This window comes from Chaetodon trifascialis, chromosome 14 (assembly GCF_039877785.1).
Source record: "Chaetodon trifascialis isolate fChaTrf1 chromosome 14, fChaTrf1.hap1, whole genome shotgun sequence".
In the NCBI taxonomy this organism is placed as follows: domain Eukaryota; kingdom Metazoa; phylum Chordata; class Actinopteri; order Chaetodontiformes; family Chaetodontidae; genus Chaetodon; species Chaetodon trifascialis.
This window is the reverse complement of record NC_092069.1, coordinates 2804450-2826373: the sequence shown is the minus strand read 5'-3', so window position 1 is coordinate 2826373 and position 21924 is coordinate 2804450. Positions and strand designations below refer to the sequence as shown.

The window sequence follows — 21924 nt, the reverse complement described above, 5'->3', positions numbered from 1 at the left end:
TTCGCTTGATACAAGGGATATTGCTCATCCCACTGCCGCTGAGCTGGTTAGCACACATCTTGAGAAAGGCAAGGTCCGTTTCCAAGAGTTTATGAAGGGACTGGAAGGGGAAGAAGAATCCACCTTCTACCCTCTATCAAGAAGAATAGGCTTGACTTCTTCCGACAGGTACCAGCCTCTGCTGACTCTTCAAAGCAAAAAGTGCTGAAGAATGACTGTCAGCTGTTCTCCAAGCTGTTCATATCATGCCAGAGCAGAGAGTGTGACTTGAAGGAGTTCTTCCGTCATGAGAACCAGCCACATCCTGCTGCCCTCAGTGATGGTGGAAAGCTCCACACCTGTCAGAAATCCCACCTCACTACCATTCTTGAGAGCCAAGTTACAACCCCTGAGGCAGAGCCATATGCCGACACCATCATCATTGATGGTGCAGTGTTGGTGAACAGTCTGCCTCCACGGAGTTCAAAGACGTTCGAAGAGTATGCAATGCTCGATGTCCTTCCTACAATACAAGCATACTCTACCAAGTACAAGACAACAGACATTGTGTTTGATGTTTACCAGCCATCTAGTCTGAAAGCTGCGTCTCACCCCATGTCCTCGCTTTGATCTAGTTTCAGCTTTCAGACTAGATGGCTGGTAAACTAGATCAAAGCGAGGACATGGGGTGAGACGCAGGGTGACAGGTTTGGGCAAAATTCCCTCAAAATGGCAAAACTTCCTGAGAGAAAATGACAACAAAGCTGAGCTGTTTAACTTTCTGGCTGATAAGATAGCATGTGTAGCCACACCAAATGTGGTCATTGTGACCAAGGAAGAAGATGCTGTCAGCAACCACACTATCGATCTGGCTGGGGTGGCACCATGTAGTCATGAAGAAGCTGACACATGGATCTTTGTGCATGCCAAGCATGCAACAGAAGCAGGCAGCAAGGCCATCATGGTCAAAGCCAACGACACAGATGTTGTCGTCATCGCAGTCAGTGTTCTGCCGACACTTCAGGAGCTTGGTCTGCAGCAGTTGTGGGTTGCCTTTGGACAAAGACAGAACCTGAAGTGGGTTCCTGTACATGACTTGTGTTGCACTCTTGCAGAAAAAAGCAAAGGGATGCTTTTCTTCCATGCCTTCACTGGCTGCGATGTTGTTTCAGCATTCCGTGGCAAAGGGAAGAAGTCTGCTTGGCAAACCTGGAATGTTTGTGATGAGGCTTCCAGTGTCTTCAGCAAACTCAGCCAGTATCCACCGGTAGTGGATGATGAAGACCTTAAGACCTTGGAGAAGTTCGTGGTCATGATGTACGACAGATCCAGCACAGCTGAAGGTGTTGATGATGCAAGGTTGGACATGTTTGCTCGGAAGCAGAGGTCGTACGAAGCCATTCCTCCAACCCGATCAGCGCTGAAGCAGCATGTGAAGCGTGCTGCCTACCAGGCGGGCTGCATCTGGAGTCAGTCAACAGAACATCAACCAGAAACACAGACTCCTGCCAACTGGGGCTGGACCAAGAAAGGAGATCTGTGGCAGATCGTTTGGACAGAGCTCCCACCCATTGCAGAGAGTTGCCAACAGCTGACCAAGTGTGGATGCAAGTCGGAATGCTGCAGTCGATGCAAATGCTATTGCTTTGGTCTGACCTGCACGGCACTGTGCAGCTGCAGATGCGAGATTTAGAAGCATTGCAGTATAGGCCTACTTATCCAGGCAGCAAGACTATGAGTGAAAAACAAGTATAGGTCTCCTGCCTACATGTGAAAAAAAAATTATAAAAGGAAAAGACAAAAAAAAAACAAAAAACCTGCCTCGATGGGATCATCACCTTATCGTGGTGTGGCAGTTTGCGTGTCTCCATGACCCCTAGAGCTATGTCGGCGGGAGTCTTGTACTCCTGGCAGGGTTTCCCAAGCCGAACAGGTCAAAGGGTAGAGACTAGACAAAGAATGATCCCACAGCGCTATTACTACATGTAATCTACACTAGCTAACTGACGCAGGGCTTATTAGACAGCACTGATATATGGTACAAGGAAGCCAGTGAGTAAGTCCAAGGGTCTAAATTCGGATTCTACATAGTGAAAAATGTATGATTTGACACCAATATCATTCAAAGAGGATGTCTATGCGATTTTATTGCGAAATGCAGTATTATTGTATATTCAATGGCGGCCATCTTGAAAAATGGCCGCCATCATGAATTTTTAGGTGGCTAACGGGTTTTATCAAAAAAGGGATCCCCAAGGAGTATGTGTGCCAATTTTGGTGCTTGTTTCCACAAATGAACGATTATTAGTTATCTGCCACACTATAAATAGTAGGGCAGTTAAGTAGGGGGGAGAAGCCTTTTTGTGTTGAAACCCGTTTTTTCCTGTTTTTTATATTAGGAGCTTAGGTTAGAAATTTGCCATTTATTTTTCCTTTCATTTATTAGGTAAGTTCAGGGTGATTTTATTTTGTTCTGTTTGTTATGTTGGCCTGTTCTTCCCCAGAAGTTAAATAAAACTGCACCTTTTGTTGAACTTGGATTACTTAGTTGCTGGAGTGGGAAGACTGGGGGAGCACATTTATCTATTATGTCAAGGGTTCCCCTAGACCTGGGCATAACATTATAAAAAGTGGTTTGATTTGGCAGAATGACCAAAACAGCGAAATGGATAAAAAGAGAACAAGAAAGCCAAACTGGACACAAGAGCAGTGCCTGCTGTTGGCACAGCTCATGGATGAAAATAAAACAGTATTAAGAGGAAAATTGGGTCCCAGTATCACAGCCCAAGGGAAGAGGCAGACTTGGGAGTGCATTGCCCAGCAGATCAATGCATCATTCCCTCTCCTTTTATGCACGAGCGACGAGTGTGAGAAGCGCTGGTACGTGCTGCAATCCCTGTCTGTTGAAGACACTCTTAGGCTTCTTAAGTCCTCCTCCTTTTTCACCTTAGGAGCTCTCTTAAGGCCTAAGACGCTTTGTGAATAACTTTCTATCTTACCAAGGGTATAGCTCTAAGAAAAATCTCAGAATTCAAGGAATTCCGTGATTTTTCTAAGAATGACATCACTAAGAGCTACTTTTAGCCTTAGGATGCTTTGTGAATACGGGTCCAGAAGTACATGATCTTTTCCTAAATCTCACCAAGTTGTTTTGATGCCTGAAGGTAACCAAGTGGGTTTGGTGCCTGAACCTAACCAGACTGCGACAGTTCATAGATAGGGTGTCTAATATTGCAGGGCGTCTCATAAAGGTACCTTGTGCGTCTCTATAAGACACTGAGGGGAGTGACAAAGCGGTGGTATTTTCTATTCTTGAATGAGAACAGATTGGAAAAATTTTATTATGAGAAATGAAAGTTGTCAAAGTTACCATAGTTGAAAGATTCTGTAAAGACAAATAAAAAGCACAAAGCTCTCTTCAGGCACTCCGACCGAGCCAAGGATAGTTAAAAAGCCTTAATTAAATTAGGGCATATTGCTATAAAATATTCTAAACGTTTAGAATATTTTATATCAATATGCAGGCGCAAAGAAATGTCAGCACATTTAATCCATCGTAACTCTCTGAATACTAAACTGATTTTCACAGGTTTTTTTGCTGCAAACGTCATACATGTAGCTATGATACAGGACAAATGGTTCGGCGTATTTTAATATTCTTTTGGGATTAACAGTAATAGAATATTCTGATGTAGCCTAGACTGTAAACACACACATTACACACACACACACACACACACACACACACACACACTAATATATGATAGAGAAGCAGATAGTGGCGTTAAAGTCAACTATTTCAATTATTTGAAGAGACAATATATGATTCGGCATTAGAAATATAATGTGTTCATTAGCCAGTATTTTGTTTATATATGTAAATATTTATATATAGCCTTTGTGTGATAAATAAACTGTGCAATAAGGTATGTTCATGTATGATCTGAGTTTCTGTTGCCACGGTTACCAACTAGCATTTGAGCCAGCACAACAATTTAGAACAATCAGGCTATTTGACCGGAACTTTTTTATAGGTGTCCTACAACACTTTTTAACAGACACCCTGCAGCCAATCAGAATCAAATATTCACCCAGACCATGGAATAAGATGGATTAAATGCGCTGACACTTCTTTGCGCCTGCCAAACAGCACTGAGTGGAGTGGGTGACCGGTCCAAGACGGCGGCCCCACGGCTCGTCAGCGCCGACAGGCAGTAGCGGTCGATGCGGCGTCTACTCTTTATATCCCTATGGTCTGGTCCTACAGGACCAGTCCATCCCTCCCTCAGTCCCCCTAGTGGCCTCGCGCACTTCCGTTTTGTGGAGTGAATTTGCAGTGTTTGTCTCTTGCAGTTCTTTTGGGGTTGTGTGTGTTTTGATGTTTGCAGCATTTTTCTTTCGCATTTGTTTTGTGTGTTTGTAAGTTTTTGCTTCTGCTTTGTTTCTGTGATTGCAGCATTTTTCTCTTGCAGCGTTTTTCTGTTGCATTTGTTTTATGTGTTTGTGTGTTTTTGGCTTTGCAGCGTTTTGCTGTTTGCAGCGTTTTGCTGTTTGCGGCGCGTTTGCCCTTGCAGCGTGTTGGCTGCATCAAACGGGCTATTTTAACTTTTAGTTAATTAGTAATAATAAGCATATTCTTGCAATTAGGACCAGGGATAATGCATGACTGCATAGCCAGCTACTCATCTGGCTGATGAGGTGCTCCCTCCATTTCTCATCAACATTTGTCTATTTTGTCTTGGTCATGGTAATCCCTCAAGGAAACATAGGCATTTGTACTATTACCACAGCTCAACGAACTTTTCCTCTTTTGTTATCCCACTTCAGCATCCCTTTCTCCTCTTTGCCATGGTTACCTGACTGTGCTCTTAAGAGAGCACCTGATTGTTAAATGGTCAGGAACATGTCGTGGGAGATGTCACACTAGGTGTGTCAAGACAAAAAAAATCTGACATCGACAGGGCACAGTTGTCTCAAAATAGCTCTAGATTCCTGTAGACTGATCCAGAAATTTCTGGTTAATAGGGCATGCTGATTGTTAAATATCCAGCCAGCCATTAGCTGGACCACAAGGTAAACTAGGTTTACAGCAAGTTTTCCAGCTTTTGAATGAATGTGCAAATTTTGATAAAGAGTGACATCCTGTTAGGATTACAGGTTAAGACAAAAATGACAAAAATGCCCATAAAAAAACATTGTCTGTTTTCTAGGTAGCAGAGATCTCAACCTAACTTCACTGTCACGTTTTCAATCGTCCCTCTTCTCTTTCATTTCCCTGCTCCCTCCCATTTCACCCTTCATTCCCTGTTTACATTAAAATGATCCAATATTCTCCTTCACCACCAGTCTACTCTCACTATCCTTAACTCAGGCCAACATCCTGAGAAGGAAGTATACAATTTCATTTTTTACTTAAAAAGATGATTGCCTCCGTCCTATGAATTTCCCATTGAATAGATGATTACAGACAAAGGATATTAAATTTATTTCCAGATGTTTTATATGTTCAGTTAGCACAGCACTGTCCCTTTTGAAGAACAATCCCTGATTAAGACGATACATCCCTGATTAAACAAATCCTGGCAGTAGTGCTGCCAGTACTTCTGCACTTTAAACATTGGTATTTTGTGGTTGTGATGGAAATCTTAAACAAAACAGAGGGCAAGGAAGTATGAAGATGGTAAATTTCAGTTCCTTGACACATTCGTTTATGCATAGCTCAGCAGGAGCATGAGGAACCCAGCATACCGGAAACATACTCAGATCAATACTCTTTTTCTAAGTACTTTATACCTTTATTTCAGAGGTTACCTTAGACAGATGACAGGCTACGAGGAGAGAGGGAATTGGAGAAAAAGCAACAAAAGTCCACATGTGGGAATCTTGGGGTTTATAGTCAGTGCCACACTACAAGCTACTTACTTACTTACTTACACTACAACTCTTAACTCTAATAACCACATACAACATAACATTTCCATAGCGAGGACCCCCCTACACAGACCACATGTTGCTAATGAAGAGAAGACAGAAGTGCAGGAAGTCCCGGTGTATGCACTCAAAATCAACAGATGATGAGAATTCCACCCCAAACTTAAGACAAGGGCATACACTGTTAAAAAATCAGGGACCACAAGAAGCATATTCATGTGGCTGGTCTGTCAGAACATCTAGGGAGAATTTCCATTTTTTTTTTACTCCTGTGGAAAAAAATATTAAATTGTTACCAGGATTATTATTTTATTTTTTTTTAATATAAAAAAATATTATGGGCCAACCATAAAATGCAGAATTTCCATAATTTCACACTCAGAGTGCTGTGATTTGTCCTCCTTTCATTGGATTTGAATGAAACTCTGTGTGTATGTTAAGGAGATACCACGGGATATCTCTAGAGAATTTAATCTGGATTGTTGGAAGGGATCTTGAGTTATGGACAAATATGTAATTGGCCCACTTTCATAAATCAATAAGGTACTTGCAATTTTGGGAAATACTTGCCCCAGAGTATGCACAATTTGGTGAAATATTGTCCACTGAAAGTATGGAGTAAGATTTATAATGACTGGACATAATTTCAGTAAGTTATGGACATTTTTTTTGCACTGATAGCGAAGTTTTTGGTTGATGGTGGCCGTGTTTGTTGACAGATGTAGCTCATTTATAAAAGAAATGTAATCTCAGTCCTGCAATGCTGTTTACCCATTTGGTGTTAATATGAATAACTTCATCAAGTTCTGTTCATATTCATTTCGTTCAATTTAAAATGGCTGAAAAGCCAAGGTGGACTTCTAGGGTCCAAGAGGTATTTTTTGTAGCACATTGAGCTGAACTTCAAATGCCCTTCCATTAATATTCCTTGAAAGCTCCCACTTGAACAATGCTATTTATTTTAGCTCTGTAATGCTACACATAGAAGAAACAATGAATGTTATAAAGTTAAACAACAAACACTGCAACCACTAATGATAAAAAGATATATAAAATTTATATAAGGTGACATTTTTATTTTGCTGACCTAAGATAAAAATAGAACTTAAAGATTATGATTTAAAAAAATGTGAAGAAAGTGACTTTTCTGTTTGATGTGTCTTTTTGACAAGCTAAAGGTTCATTTACGGCACAAAAATTATTTAATTCCAGCCCCTGACCAATGAGATAGTCAGCAGGGTGCGTGCTTTTGTTATGTTTCTAAGAATAACAGCTAAGTGCATAAAATCAACTAATTCCACTGGCAGTGTGTATGTAACCTTAAACTACAATAAAAGAATAAATATGGTGGCTCCCATCTTTGGACTGGATACTTGTTGAATCATACATCAAAAACCTGACCTGTACAACACAGATTGTTTTTTGATCTACATTCAACTTCCTTGTCTGTTCTTGATGCATCACAGTGGATGATCAGTCATCACTCCCTCTTTGGTTTTACTACTCCACCAGGCCAGAGATAATTATCCTTTCAGTTCATGCATTTTCAGAATAATATCCACATGCCTATCAATTTAATCAATATCAAATTAATTTCTTACAGATGCTAAAGATAAAACTGATTTCTTTGCTTTAAGTATTCTGAATACAGCAACATAACTCTGTGTTGTTGTCTATCAAAAAACTAACTCCAAGTTCTCAGTATCACTCTGTAAGTCAGTGTTTCTCAATTCCAGTCCTCAGGCCCCCCTGCCCTGCATGTTTTAGATGTTTCCCTCCTCCACCACATCTGATTCAAATGATCAGCTCGTCATCAAGCTCAGCAGTGGCCTGATAACGAGACACTCATTTGAATCAGGTGTGTTGGAGCAGGTAACATCTACAACATGCAGGGCAGGGGGGCCCGAGGACCGGAATTGAGAAACACTGCTGTAAGTAATTATATGTGATGCAGAGTAGCCACTGATGAAATTCATTCAGACGTTCTCAACAGCCAGCACTTACCTTTGATGGAGATATCACGCATAAAATCAAATCACATAAAGAATTGTAATCAACCTTTTGCATTTTATGACATTGGAGGAACTTGTGGATTACGTAGACGGGTGTAAATTTCACTTAAATGTGATAAGGTGCCACGAGACATAACAGCCAAAGAGCAAGTTGTCCAATGGTACTCTTAACTCCTCCCAGGTCACTGCTAATGTCTTGAATTTCCACTTTGCATGAGACTATTGGTGTGTATGGCTGTAGGGCAGGCTACAGAAGAGTACAATAGTTGCAACTGCAAAATGACATGTTGTCATGCTAAACCTGTCACAGTCTGCCAGCTCCTTACCTGCTGCCACTGTTTCCCTCATCTGCATACCTGCTCAGCTAGCACCCTTCACCACTCAGCCACGCCCACCTGCCCAGAGTACACCTGAGACTCATCTCCAATCGATGCAGTACTTAAGTACTATAATACTCTCCCACTCTCACCTGTTTCCAGAATGTTCTTTGCCTTCATGCAAGACTCAACCCTGCTGATTGTTAACCAACCCTGCCTGCCTCTGACTTTGTCTGCTCTTCTGCCCACTGGTAATTATCTCAGCCTTCTGTACCTGATTCTGTTTGTTGCCTTGCCCTTCCTGGATCTGCTCCTGAGTGGGACTACCGATTCCTGAAACTGTTGCTCGCTCCGGGTGGAGCATCAAGCCACCTTCACCTAAGATTCTGAAAGACTTCAGCATTCAGGTAATGCTGCTTTTGGGTCCTAACCTTACCCATTGCAAAACCCGTGCAATTCTGGAGTGATTGTGTAGTCATTGTTTTTTAGCGTACTGCTGTCAGTACAGATGTTTGCTGTGACAATACACACCATCCATGTGTGTGGTGTGTGCTGTGTATGTGTGACAGCTCAGAAAGAGTACGGTTTCTAAACTTCCTAAATGCTGTATATTGAGTCCTAATGTAAAATATTCTCTCCAGTAGAAACATCTGATCATATCCAAGGAGGGTTCAATAAAGTGCAGCTGGTTGTTTCATCATCATTCTAAGCACTCCTGATTGCACAAACAGTGTTTAAGAATTGTGCATCAGTACTCACGGTCGTTACACTGTGTACCAGTGTAGGAGGTCATGGAACAGTCGCAGGTGTAGTTCTCCCACTGCTGGATACAAATGCCCATGTTGGCACAGGAGTCCTCCTGACATGTGGTGCTGGGACCTGTAGAAGTCGATAACCAAAACCAGACACCCATCCAGACAAACACACACACACACACACACACCCAAACACAAACAGTCATGTTTCCATCATTTTTTGGACACGAGATAGCCTCACGTTCGTTTCCTGGAGACTTACCCTAACTATAACCACTACTTGCCTAACCGTAACCCTGACCCTAGGCTTAACTTAAACCTAACCAAACCTTAACCCAAGTTGTCACCCTAAATTTTAATGATTTAAATTATGGGAACTTGTATTTTGTCCCCAAAGGAAGGAAAGTCCCTACAATGTGACCAGGTAAACAGATTTATGTCCACATAACATGAGTAATACATTGTCACACGCACGCACACATGCACATATTCACAGAACTGGGTTTAATAATATATAAACTCACTCACACTCTACAGAGGCTTAACCATTATCAGTACATGACTTAACTTAAAGGGACACTGGCAGCATAAGCTCCACAAGGGGGCAGCAAGGGGAAAGTGTGTTAGTCGATATAATGCCGTCATACCAAATGGTGTGCGATGTTTTTAATGTTAATTTGAATGGCCAGAATAACCTCTACCTAAAGGTTATGAACAACAATTTTCAATTTGAGAACATTACAACACATACACCACAGCAGACAGCAAACCATCAGCATACTGTACAGCCATGTCAAAAAGTTTTGAGAATGACACAAATATTCATTTTCACAAAGTCTACTGCCTCAGTTTTTGTGATGGTAATTTACATATACTCCAGAATGTTATGAAGAGTGATTGCAGTTGCAATTGATTGCAAAGTCCCTCTTGGCCATGAAAATGAACCTAATCCCCCAAAAAACATTTACACTGCATTTCAGCCCTGTCACAAAAGGAATAGCTGACATCATATCAGTAATTCTCTCATTAACATAGGTGAGAGTGTTGATGAGGACAAGGCTGGAGATCACTCTGTCATGCTGATTGAGTTAGAATAACAGACTGGAAGCTTTCAAAGGAGGGTGGTGCTTGAAATCATTGTTCTTCCTCCATTGACCATGATTACCTGCAAGGAAACACGTGCAGTCATCATTGCTTTGCAGGAAAAGAGCTTCACAGGCAAATATATAGCTGCTAGTAAGATTGCCCCTAAATCAACCATTTATCAGATCATCAAGAACTGCAATGAGAGAGGTTCAATTGTTGTGAAGAAGGCTTCAGGGTGCCCAAGAACGAATGAATGCCGTTCCAATTATTTGGGGCATCTGGGAAAAAGCTTGTCCGGAGAAGAAAAGTGTCATGGCAACAGCAAAGCATCCTGAGACCATTCATGTGTGGAATTGCTTCTCAGCCAAGGGAGTGGGCTTACTCACAATTTTGCCTAAGAACACAGCCATGAATAAAGAATGGTAGCAAAACATCCTCCGAGACCAAAGAGCAAAAAATCCGAACCATCCAAGAACAGTTAGGGGATGAAAAATGCCTTTCCTAACATGATGGAGCACCTTGCCATAAGGCAAAAGTGGTAACTAAGTGGCTCGGGGAACAAAACATCAAAATTTCGGGTCCATGGCCAGGAAACTCCCCAGACCTTAATTCCATTGAGAATTTGTGGTCAATCCTCAAGTGGTGGGTAGACAAACAAAAACCCACGAATTCTGACAAACTCCAAGCATTGATTATGCAAGAATGGGCTGCCATCAGTTCAGATGTGGCCCAGAAGTTAACTGACAGCATGCCAGCATGAACTGCAGAGGTCTTTGAAAGGTCGACACTGCAAGTATTGACTCTTTGCATATACTTAATGTAATTGTCAATAAAAGCCTTTGACACTTGTGAAATCCTTGTAAATAAACTTCAGTATACCAGAGTAACATCTGACAAAAAGATCTAAAAACACTGAAGCAGCAAACTTTGTAAAAACCAATACTTTTGTCATTCTCAAAAATTTTGGCCATGGCTGTACATCAAAGCAGCCACAGCAATGACACATTTAACAACATGGAAGTAATGCATGAGAACTGGAGGAGATGAAGAGGGAGAGACAGCACCTGGATAGGGACTAGAGATGTCATAAATGTTTAGGCGATGAGCGAAGCCTAAACTTGGATGTATCTGTCTGTCACTGTTAACAGAGACTCCAGTCTGTAGTGTAGTTCACTGATAAACCACAGAATTGTAGAATTATGGAGTACCATCAGGCTTCATAATCAGAGCTTTTATATCATGTCGACACTTCTATCCATATTCTCATGCCACTAGCGGAACAAATCAGACCGGGCCCTTTAAACCCAATAAAGCTCATGATAACATCGCTTTACAACATACACATGCCCACAACAGTGGGGCTTACAAGCACACATACTACATTTTTGACACAAGGCTCAAAGCCTTCAGTAAGGCCGGGGCCACATAGCACGCCTGCGCAGAGCGTGAGCGTGGCGTTACAGCATGGTTTTCATTTCGGCGTCCATACAAACAGGTTACAGTGTCCACACTGCCGACATGAGCAGTGTGAGAGTCGCACGAGTCCTGCGTGGCTGCTGCAGTGCATCAACTAGAGATTCCAAGGCTCGCCGCAGTCAAATCAGTATCATGTGAGTATTTCACAGCGATTACAATGTCTGTATCTGCATATGTGACACACATGATGCGAAAATACACAAAATGAGAGGGATAGAAGTTCTCCATCATCTCTACTCCTTTCCCTCTCTCCCGCTCTCTCCTCCTGTAGCTCAGTCCCTGTTCCAGCGCATGTAAAGTAAAATTACGTCATCATTTTTGTTGTCGATAATTATCAAATGCAAACTCCATGTAAACAGGTGGAGCCGGCAGTTGCTGCGGCGCTGCAGACACACAGATGAGACGCAGGATATGAAAGATACGAAAGATATGAAACCCCAAATGTATGAATGGGTGAGTATGGAATCACTGTGGGTGCTTAGGATAGAAAGTACTGTGTTACTCCTCATGAGTGGGTTGGTACCTCAGTGGATGAAAGTTGACAGGCGTTGTAAAGTGCTTTGAGTGGTTGGTCGACTGAAAAAGTGCCATTTCCAAAATGGGCCTTCAGACTGGTAACAGCAGTACAGTGAGAAAGCAGGTTTTTCAAGCGTAGAAAGCAAGGGTTGTACTATATTATTAGTGGAATAATTTGTATGTGGAATTCTTAACACAATCTTATAATAATATGACATCTATCTATTTAATTATTTCTGAAAATGTCAAAAATGTTGCACAGAGTGGAAGTTTACGGGAAATACACTATGGTGTATTCATGTCATGGTATTGTCACCTCTAACACCAAGTTATCCCGTCATATCTTTCAGTTTTGCCTTTTTGACCTCAGTATTGTCCTGATGCCCCCAATTTATCAGTTTTAAACATTTTTCAAAATATGTCTTGCATATTTGAAACATATATGGATATGTGGCTACTGTTTGTGTCAGTTTGTGTTTTAAGTAAAAGTTGCAATGACTTCTGCTCACTCAGGATGTAGTGTGTTATATGATAGTATTGAAATACTTTTACATAAACTCATATTAGAAAACATCCCATTGTGCCACGGACAACCAAATCCAATCCATTCTTCACCAGCTCCAATGAACTCAATACTTACTTTCAAAGCTGTTCATAGTGAATACATTGATATTCTTGACAAAGACATTTTTAGATTTTGTCAAGTCTAAAGTTCTTAAATTTGATCTATCTCATGTGACTCAGCTTTACTAATCTTATACACTTACTTGTGAGCTTGGTAGGGTCATATGAGAGGATTGAGACAGCAGCAGTGTATTTAGCCATATATAGACTAATATGTGAGAGTTTGGAACATATTGAAAAGTAATGATTGGCTTTTTGTGTCATTTCAGTCCACTGTGATGAGGTTATCACAGTAACACGTCAATAAAGATTTTTTTTCTTAGTTTCACACTCAATCATCCAATTTCCATTCATTTTCATTTATTTTTTAGAATATATCTCTTTAGATATTAAATTATATATACCTTCACAATAGCAGAGTGGCTGCCAGTCTACATCAACTCCTCTAACTCAAATCAGTTAAATGTGTTGTGTGGAGACTTACCTGGTAAACTGATGCAAGCTGCTCTGTTAAAGGAGCTGTTCAGAATCAAGTGAGCTGATGATGAGTTGGAGGAGGGGATCGAGTTTTGGAACTTACAATGACTTACAACACAGTAATATCCTGCAGAGGCAACTCATTCTATTTCTGGTGATTGACCTGCTGAGCTGGTTCAGGATTTAATGTAAGATGTAACTACAATGAAGAGCTTATTCATGTTACTCTGCTGATGCTGTTGTGTTAAATGTTTGCCGGCAGTGTAGTATCACCATCTAGTGATGGTACAAAATATTGCCCTAGCTGAGCTCACCTCTATAAGCATTAATTAATGATTCATAATGAGGCTTTGAAAAGGGCTCACTGTCTGAAGAAACATATCCATTTTATGTGATGAAAGCTTGTAATGAAATGCAGACAGTACATGGTAGTACAGTTTAAATGACTAATCAACTGATTATGATACATTAGCAAAGGAAAAAAGAAACCATACAAGCACACATAAAAATGAGACATTAGAATGTCATGGACAAGACCAACAAATTGTGATTGATGAGATTTTATTTTGAAAAATAAATTAATCAACCATTACTTGCAGTACATTCACTACAATGAATAACATTGTCATCAGCCCCATTCAAATTGTCACAGAGAGGAGAACATACAGTACACATAATGTTAAGTCCTGTTTTGGTTAAAATGAAACACCAACTAAAACATTTATTTGTCTAACATGGGGCTTTGTAAGTTTATGTAAAAAAAAAACAAAAAAAAAAAAACACAAACAAACATAGAGTACACTCAATGTCCAACTGAATGATATGGCAAGCATAAGAAAAACAGCTGTACAGAAAATGATTTCCATGCAAACAAGAGTAGGTTGTGGAAGCTGGCCCAGAACCTCAAGAGGATGACAAAAACAACTTGCACAGGAAGATGGAAGCACTTTGTCCACAGTGACCTTTGCTTGCTCATGCAAAATGTTTCAACAGCCCATTTTGATGTAGGTATATGCATGAACAAATGTAAATCAACTATGAACAAATTAAAATAGACAAGTTGATGTCTGGAGTGTGGGTATGGCCTAATACAGATTTCTAATGCTGCTATGATGTCATGGCCAGGTGTAAAACTGAAACTTTAAGTTTTATATTTCTCTTTGTACTCCCTTTTAACAGACTGTTTGATAAACCCCTATACCAAGAAGCAACTGTCCAATCATATCTTAAGAACTGTAACAATAAACAACATATTTTACTTATGATTCTCTGTATTTTGGCATCCTACATAATAATTACTGAGGATAGATTATTTTAAATGAATGAAAATGCATTATACTTTACTTCCATCAGCAATGAAAAATTATGATGAAGCTTGCATTATTATAGATGCATCGATATGTACTTTGCTTAATTGTTGAGGTGTATATAGGTTAGTATAAGTAGTAATCATGTATTATAAGCTCCAACAGTCAACCTCTAGTTTATAACTACTCAAGAGAGACTCTTAAAGTTATAATCTCTTATAAGTGAAATCTATAATGTTTTATGATATGAAAGCATTATATGTGTTTATGAGTGTAGTCATAAAGTATTATGATTGACTTATAATGCACAATAAATGCCCCCATAACGCACTGCAGATGTGGTCTTCATAGAACGTCCCATTTAGGATTGACACATCCACTGCATGGAAGACAGTGGAACACCTGTTAGAGGCTCTGTCCTGCTTAGTATATTGGATTGTTGAAGTTTACCTGAGATGATTTTGCCACACTCATAGTTCTCATTCTCAAAGCCTTTAATTAAAAATTGAAAATACTTAACACATAAAAGTAACGTGTCTACAGTCTACTAATGCATTTTTTTATTTTACACAGCCCTTTAATATAGGACTGACATGCTGTAATACAAAATCAATCTATATTTCCATGGCATCATGGATCACTAACTGGTGATGATCTAGATTTAATTTTCTGGAGATTGGTTAGCATTAGCCTAGGTCTTAACATGTTATTGTATAAGTAGCCATCAAATGCATATTCTGAGACTGAGCTGTCAACCGACTTAGAGTTAATATTAAATAGCAAGCTGCAGCTAACAAAATCTGCCAACAACAGCTGTCCGTTCAGTTCAATCAGCAGTTGCCAACTAAAAGTGAGAACCTGCTTTTGTCTATTTCTGTCTGAAGTCAAAAATTACTGTAAACCTCCAGGGGTACATCTGAATGTTATCATTGTGTATGTATCAACACACCTGAATCAGATAGTCATTCAGAAAAAAATTAACTTTACAAAACATAAAAGATAAAAACGGAGCACCTGGCAGTATTTTATGTCACTGCACAGCAAACAGTACTCTCATGGTGATTGTGACGGCACTTTCAGAAGGCGACCAATGTGGCCAATAACATGTGGTGGTGTCAGTGAAGAGGTGTCTGATGTTTGGCCTGATTCTAACAGTGGTCAAATGAGGCTGCAAGTACAGTTAATAGGATAAAGCGACTTCCATATGGATGCAGGGCTGTGGAGCTACTGTTTGCATTGAGCAGGAAGAAAGGGCTGTTGGAGCTGGAGTTGGAGTTGAAGTTTGTGTTGTAGTAGTTTAAATCAGGCTTGGAGTTGAGGAACGGTGTACCTTCGCATCCACGCTCAATCTGTCCGCTGCGAAACAAGGCGTCATTGAGGAGATCCGGCAGACGACCGTTGAGGTCGACTGATGCCAAACAGCCCTGGAAGCCTTCTCTGGAAGCCACCAGTTTAGGCAGATTGCCATACATGCCTGGGCCCAGCCCTGCGATGAACAGATCACCTGGGGTGTGGAAAAAAAAGAGACTGTAGGAGAATCTGATCTTAATATGTCTCCATTATAAATTCCCTGTTTATGTGTCAGTGTCTTACAGAACTGAGCCATCTTCATTCATCTGGGGAAATTTAATTTTCAGGTTAGTTAATATTAATAAATCATATAAATTATTAATAAATAGTTATGAACAAGTGCTTTTTCAGGGTTTTTTTTGTTGTTGTTTTTGGTGTTGTAATTTAGGGGTGACTTTTCACCACTGCTAACCCTCAAATTAAGCAGTACAATGCAGCACAATGTAAACAAGGGTTAGTGTAGCAGGCCAGCACAGTTCAAAACCAGTGTTAAATTGGTACCAGTTTTCAATTGATATTTGAATATTGTTGAATGTCAAGGTAACACCCATTATCATACAAAACAACTCCACGGCTATTCACTTTAGAAATCAACATAACCAATCAGAACCGGTGCTTTGCATTCCTACTTCCTAATGACATTATCTATGTCTTTTTAGTTGCTGTAAGATACACAATGTTGCACTGATGGGAACCCCAAGTCTTATAGCAATTAATAATACGTTTTCAGATATTACTCATTGGTTAAGTGGCTTTTCTTTCATAAATTACATTATAGCAGGTACTGTCATACTGACTGATCTACATACCTAAAGCACTCTCTAAGCTCAACAACAGGAGGAAAATTTGTTCATCTATAAATGTGTAAGTACATTAGAGTTGCAGTAGTCTAGTTGCACATTCTCATACTCAGACCAAGAAAAAGTCTGGAGTCCCTGGAATGTGGAACTCCAGGGACATAAGACATAAGGACATAAGATGGAATGAGTTGGAAATCTTGCTCCACCTCATGCAGAGAACAAGTTCTTAAGACCACTCATGCCATCTTATGTCAAACATTTTAAACTATCCCATTAATGTTTTCACAGAAAAGCAATCACAATATTTTATATAAACATGTCTCCATGATGTCATTTTGTAGGAACACTAAAGTATGTAAAATGAATTGGAGGAAAACAAAATCTTACGCAGTAAAATTGAAACACAAGGGAAGTCACTACAAGGATTTTAGTAGTTAAAAAAAAAACTTGTGTGGCTGAATGTAAACTGGACACAAGGAGATACAAACACTGTTACTGTATGTATTTATGTTATCCATGTCATGTCTTCTGCATACCTTTCAGGTCCAGGTTCTTGGCCCCATTGATACTCTGACTGGTGGCTGTAGCGTCTACTTTCAGTGTGTGTGTGTTGCTGTTATCTCGGGTAATGGCCACATTGTGCCACTGGTTGTCATTCAGTGCCCTTTCACTTTTGCCCTTGATGAGGTTGGGCCCATTTCCAAGGTCAAAAACATAGTGAATGTATCTGCAAGAAAAAAGTTATTGAGAGTTACAGAAAGTTTAAGAAATCTTCAGCTTTCTTTAAAGCAGCCTTTAAAGCACTTCTTGAAACTCTGAAATGAAATGAAACTCTTTGAAAACATGGGTTAATTACAGTCAGTTATGTAGTACAAAGTAAGTTACTGGTATTTTGGAAGAAATTGGGTCTGAGGCAGTGCCCGGTCAATAGACTGGAGAACCAGGAGCGAACATGATTCATTCTGTAGACAAGCGTAAACGAAATACTTGGAAGAAATGTGCGCCATTTGTGGAATAACCACTTCATTGGTTTACTTGCAGTTAACGCATTGTGATGGGCAACAAAGTAACTACGTGGTTAAAAAGTAAACTATTACTTCAGTAACAATGCCAGGTTTCATCTTCTTCTCTGCAGTCATGTGAAGGCAGCAGGACTGACTTGTTGTTGAAAATCTACTTTTGTTTAGTGATCCAGTATGTTTACCTTGGTTAAAATCATATTTGACTGGAACCACTGCTGCAACATATCAAGAAAATATTTGCGCACACAAACATATTTTACATTACACATTTGGTCGGGCTGAAGTCATTGTCTCGATACATTTCCTGGATATTTGGGAGATCCTAACAATGTACTTCTTGCAATTTCACAATCATATACAGCGTAGTGAGAAAAATAAATACACTTTATTGTAATATACAAGACAGCCTGCTTTGGACGTTGTCAACAACAGGACGTGGAAGTGGTCAGTGTGATTACACTGTTAAAGTAGAGCACCAAAACATCTGAGCAACTCAAATAACTATAATCTGCAATAACTGATATTCTTGGCCACTCAGAGGCAGTGAAAACAAGTTGTGAACACAACACTGATATATCGTCATCTTTCAAGTTGATATGGCAAACTTGTTAGGGATCAGCTGCTCATTTAGACACCAACAGTTAAAGAGCAAAATCATTGAGTGTTTTTTTGTTGTCTGATGAATGTTAAGTCCAATATTTACTCTGGTTTTAGCTCCCTATTGGTTGGTAACTGTGTTGGTGCTGTTTGGTGTTGACCAGGTAGTGTACACTGAGTTTTTAGAACATTTTCACTGAAAACAGCAGCCTGCTATGACAGGCATCATGCTATGGCAGTCGTGAGAATGATCCAAAAGAGTAAAGTTGCAAACAGACAGCTAAACAATGACCTCAGACAAGTTATAAAGCTCCATAAAACAGAGGGGAGCTGCAGATTCGTGTGGTAATTCTCTACAGGTTCATCACTGCAAGCAAATAATTTAACGTTGGTATCATATTAGTTTCATATCATTGTCATCATGATGAAAATACTGATTACAGTTGGTTAAAATTGTCAAACAAATAAGTGGCAAACTTACCCTTTAACCAATTCTACAGCAATAAAATCATTGCCATCTCCAGAGTTGAAGAGTATGAAGCCATCTGGGGAGGTGGTCTTGAATTGGAAGAAGAGGTGCATGGATGTGTAGGCCTGCAGGGTGGCCAGGCTCAGATAGCTGCTTTTGGATTTGAAGGTGACAGGGTCGGCGATAATGGAACGGATCCCAAAGCGGGCATTTAGCTCGCAATAATCAATATCACCATTTTTGCACAGGTCGATGTAGAGCATGCCGTTAAATCTGAGGAAAGGAAAGTAACAGGTATTTGGAATTAGTGTCGTGCAAAGAAGATCTTGTTCTTCAAAGTCTGGAAAAAAGATGTTGGCCGAAGATAATTGGACCAAAAAATTTAAATATGGGAGAGTCTTAACTTGAGTAACAAACTTTAAAGCACTTGGGGGTTGAATAACTCCACAACAACCTAGAAAACACACTGCCTAACGTATTACATGTCTAACAAAGTTAGACAGCATTTGAAATTCTACATTCAACAGACACAGAGCAACATGAGCACTATTTTCTCTTGTTTCCACCAAGAAATGTCAGTCCAATGTTATCTTTATACTCTGATTTGATCTCCACCATGTCTCAGAAAAAAATATTCGACTCTTTAGCTGCTCTATGCTCTATATTCTTCACTAATACTCACTAAATTTGTCCTCTGTAGGGGACTGAACCAAAACAGTAAATGTGCTGTAACACTAAAATAATTATCTAAAAGGGGCAAAATAATTCTGTAGAAACACAGAATGTGGGTGACAATTCTCTGCAGATTTGTTACATTGTCATTTGATCCATTGCTAATATGAAAAAAATCATAAAACTTTCAACATATACAAACACACTCTCACAAACACATTTGAAAAGTAAAGTGTAAAAATGCTTGAGTACCTAAGGCTCTGAAGATGACCAATAAAGCTGGATGGGATGCTGGAAACAAATCGGCGCTCTGTCATGATGCCTGTTTCGATGTTGTGGAACTCCAGACGAGTGTGGTCACCCACCATTTGGCCTGAAGATGGGGAGGGTGGAGGGGATGGGTTGAAAAGAAAGACAAAAAACGAAAAGAAAAGAGAACACTGTCTGACACTAACACAAAAGGGCTGATTTAAAGAGAAAATTACATTAACAATATTAGATGGGTGCAAACTGTCACTAATGGTTATATCTACATACTTTCTTTGTAGCAGAATTACACACTGACACTGTCAATCTCTATGGCAACACACCACAGCATGGTATAATACCATTGACAAGGCAACACTAAGAACATTTCTTCTAGCATGAACCGAGTTGATACAGGTAAGTACCTTCTGCTACATCATCGTCAACCGTTAGCTTGTAGGTTTTGCCACGACGCACCACACGCACTGTATGCCATTCATTATCATTGAGCTTTTGCCCGGCATACAGGGTCTCTGGTCCCTTGCCTGAGAACAATTGTCAATCACAAAGTTAAAGGCATCCTGAACCCAAAACCAAACCTTTGTTTTCCCACCAGTCAGCCTGGAATCATTGACAGAAATTCTTCAAGCACCTTAGTAGCTTGAAAATTGAAAAATGTGTAGATTTCAAACTTGTTCTTTTAACTTTGGGAAACAAAGGTTTGGTTTAGTCAGTGACATACACAGAGAAAAAATACAAAATGCTTGACACCTGTAATTCTCTCAGAATACACCTTACCACTATCCTGCAGAACAGCAGGCTCTCAAATAGTCTGAGCAGAGCAAATATGAATGATCAAATACATTAAGAGAATTTGCTTTTACTCATCACAGGTTTATAGACATCTTTTCCTGTCACTTCTTCATTTCCCTCTTCTTTTGTCTGTCTTCTCATGACTTTTTTCTGACCATGCAAGCCCAAAACATCACCAGTAAGCTGAGCCACATTAGACAACCAGTGTAATATAAACTGGCATTGGCCTTTTCGTAACTTATCCCTAATCTTTTTGATCCATGATCCAATATAATATCCATGTTTTCTCATTTCACATTTTTTGCTGACAAGAAATACATGTATATGCATGCAAAGTCACATATTTATAGATTTATATGACCAGATATGTTGATTTTTAAAGCCTTAAAAATATCCTTCTTGATTAAAAAAGGTCAATCTGCAATCTTTTTTCAAACCACAGTTGAAAGCTGAGAGTTCTGAAAACTTTTTTTTTTTTTTTTTTTTTTTTTACACTTTTATGACTGTTCTGGTATGATCTAATGCTTCTGTTGGCAGGAGGACATTGCTTGTCAGTGCCTTGCAAAACTATTTCAAATGACCATTCCAAATAATCACCTGACTCTTCTCTCACCTGGGAAGGTCTGATTAGGTTTACACATAAAACTTCTTTAAAATTAGGAACTAATGCACTGCTCTTTCTATTCTGAAAAAACAGACTGTGTATACATATTTATATTGTTATATTTTTTTACTTTTTAATAGTTTATTTTTCAAAGATTTGTCATGCACCAACATCACCAAAACAAATTCCTTGTATGTGTAAAATCGTACTTGGCAATAAAGCTTTTTCTGATTCTTATTCTGAAACAATCATGGTCATGGTCATGGTCATCGGAAACCACTGCACTCGGTCAGACAAATTAGGACAGTGTCCACAGATATCCTAGTGTTTGACCAGTGGTGTCATTAGGGCTGATTATACAGCACTGCTCCCTTTAGTGTTTCATTGGTCCAAAAGCATTAAAGAGAGTGCAAAATCCACACTTGTGGTTTTGGTTGGCATATGTTCAGTTTTGCCTCTTTCACTATGTTCCACAATTTTGCTTCTCTACAAATGTTCATCAAATTCTTTCCTTTGACTTTATGCAATTCCCATAGGCATCACACACTATGTGTCTGCTGTACACATTTTTGTGCAGATGGCAAAGCATTGGAAACTTCATGAATCATTTAAATCTCCTAACTTTCCAACAGGATCAAAGGTAACAAATTTTAGTGTTGTATTATTGTATTTTGGCACTTGACAGGCAGTGTTTCATTGAGGTGCTTTCTTCTATGATTACATGTGACAAATAATCTTTATTAATATTTCTAGTGGTAAAAGGCAGTATATTACAGTGACAGATGTAAAGGCAAAGCTCTCCATAACCTCATTATGAGTAAAAGCAATCCATTGTTATTTGTGAAAGCCTGACAACTGGTATGCAAATGAG

The 21924-nt window shown here is 39.6% G+C and overlaps 1 protein-coding gene across 6 annotated transcripts in view; it reads right to left on the bottom strand.

Moving 5' to 3' along the window:
- nrxn3a (neurexin 3a) overlaps nucleotides 1-21924 on the bottom strand; it is a 311431-nt gene that overhangs the window by 94133 nt on the left and 195374 nt on the right. For all 6 annotated transcript variants that reach the window (XR_011603028.1, XM_070978856.1, XM_070978857.1 and 3 more), the window contains 6 exons: nucleotides 20062-20181; nucleotides 19643-19763; nucleotides 18731-18991; nucleotides 17167-17357; nucleotides 15811-15984; nucleotides 8999-9118 (listed from right to left, as the gene is read on the bottom strand). Coding sequence is in view for 5 of the 6 variants with exons in the window: in XM_070978856.1 (XP_070834957.1) it covers nucleotides 8999-9118; nucleotides 15811-15984; nucleotides 17167-17357; nucleotides 18731-18991; nucleotides 19643-19763; nucleotides 20062-20181 (987 nt within the window). In the remaining variant the exon portion in view is untranslated. The remainder of the gene's footprint in view (nucleotides 1-8998; nucleotides 9119-15810; nucleotides 15985-17166; nucleotides 17358-18730; nucleotides 18992-19642; nucleotides 19764-20061; nucleotides 20182-21924) is intronic.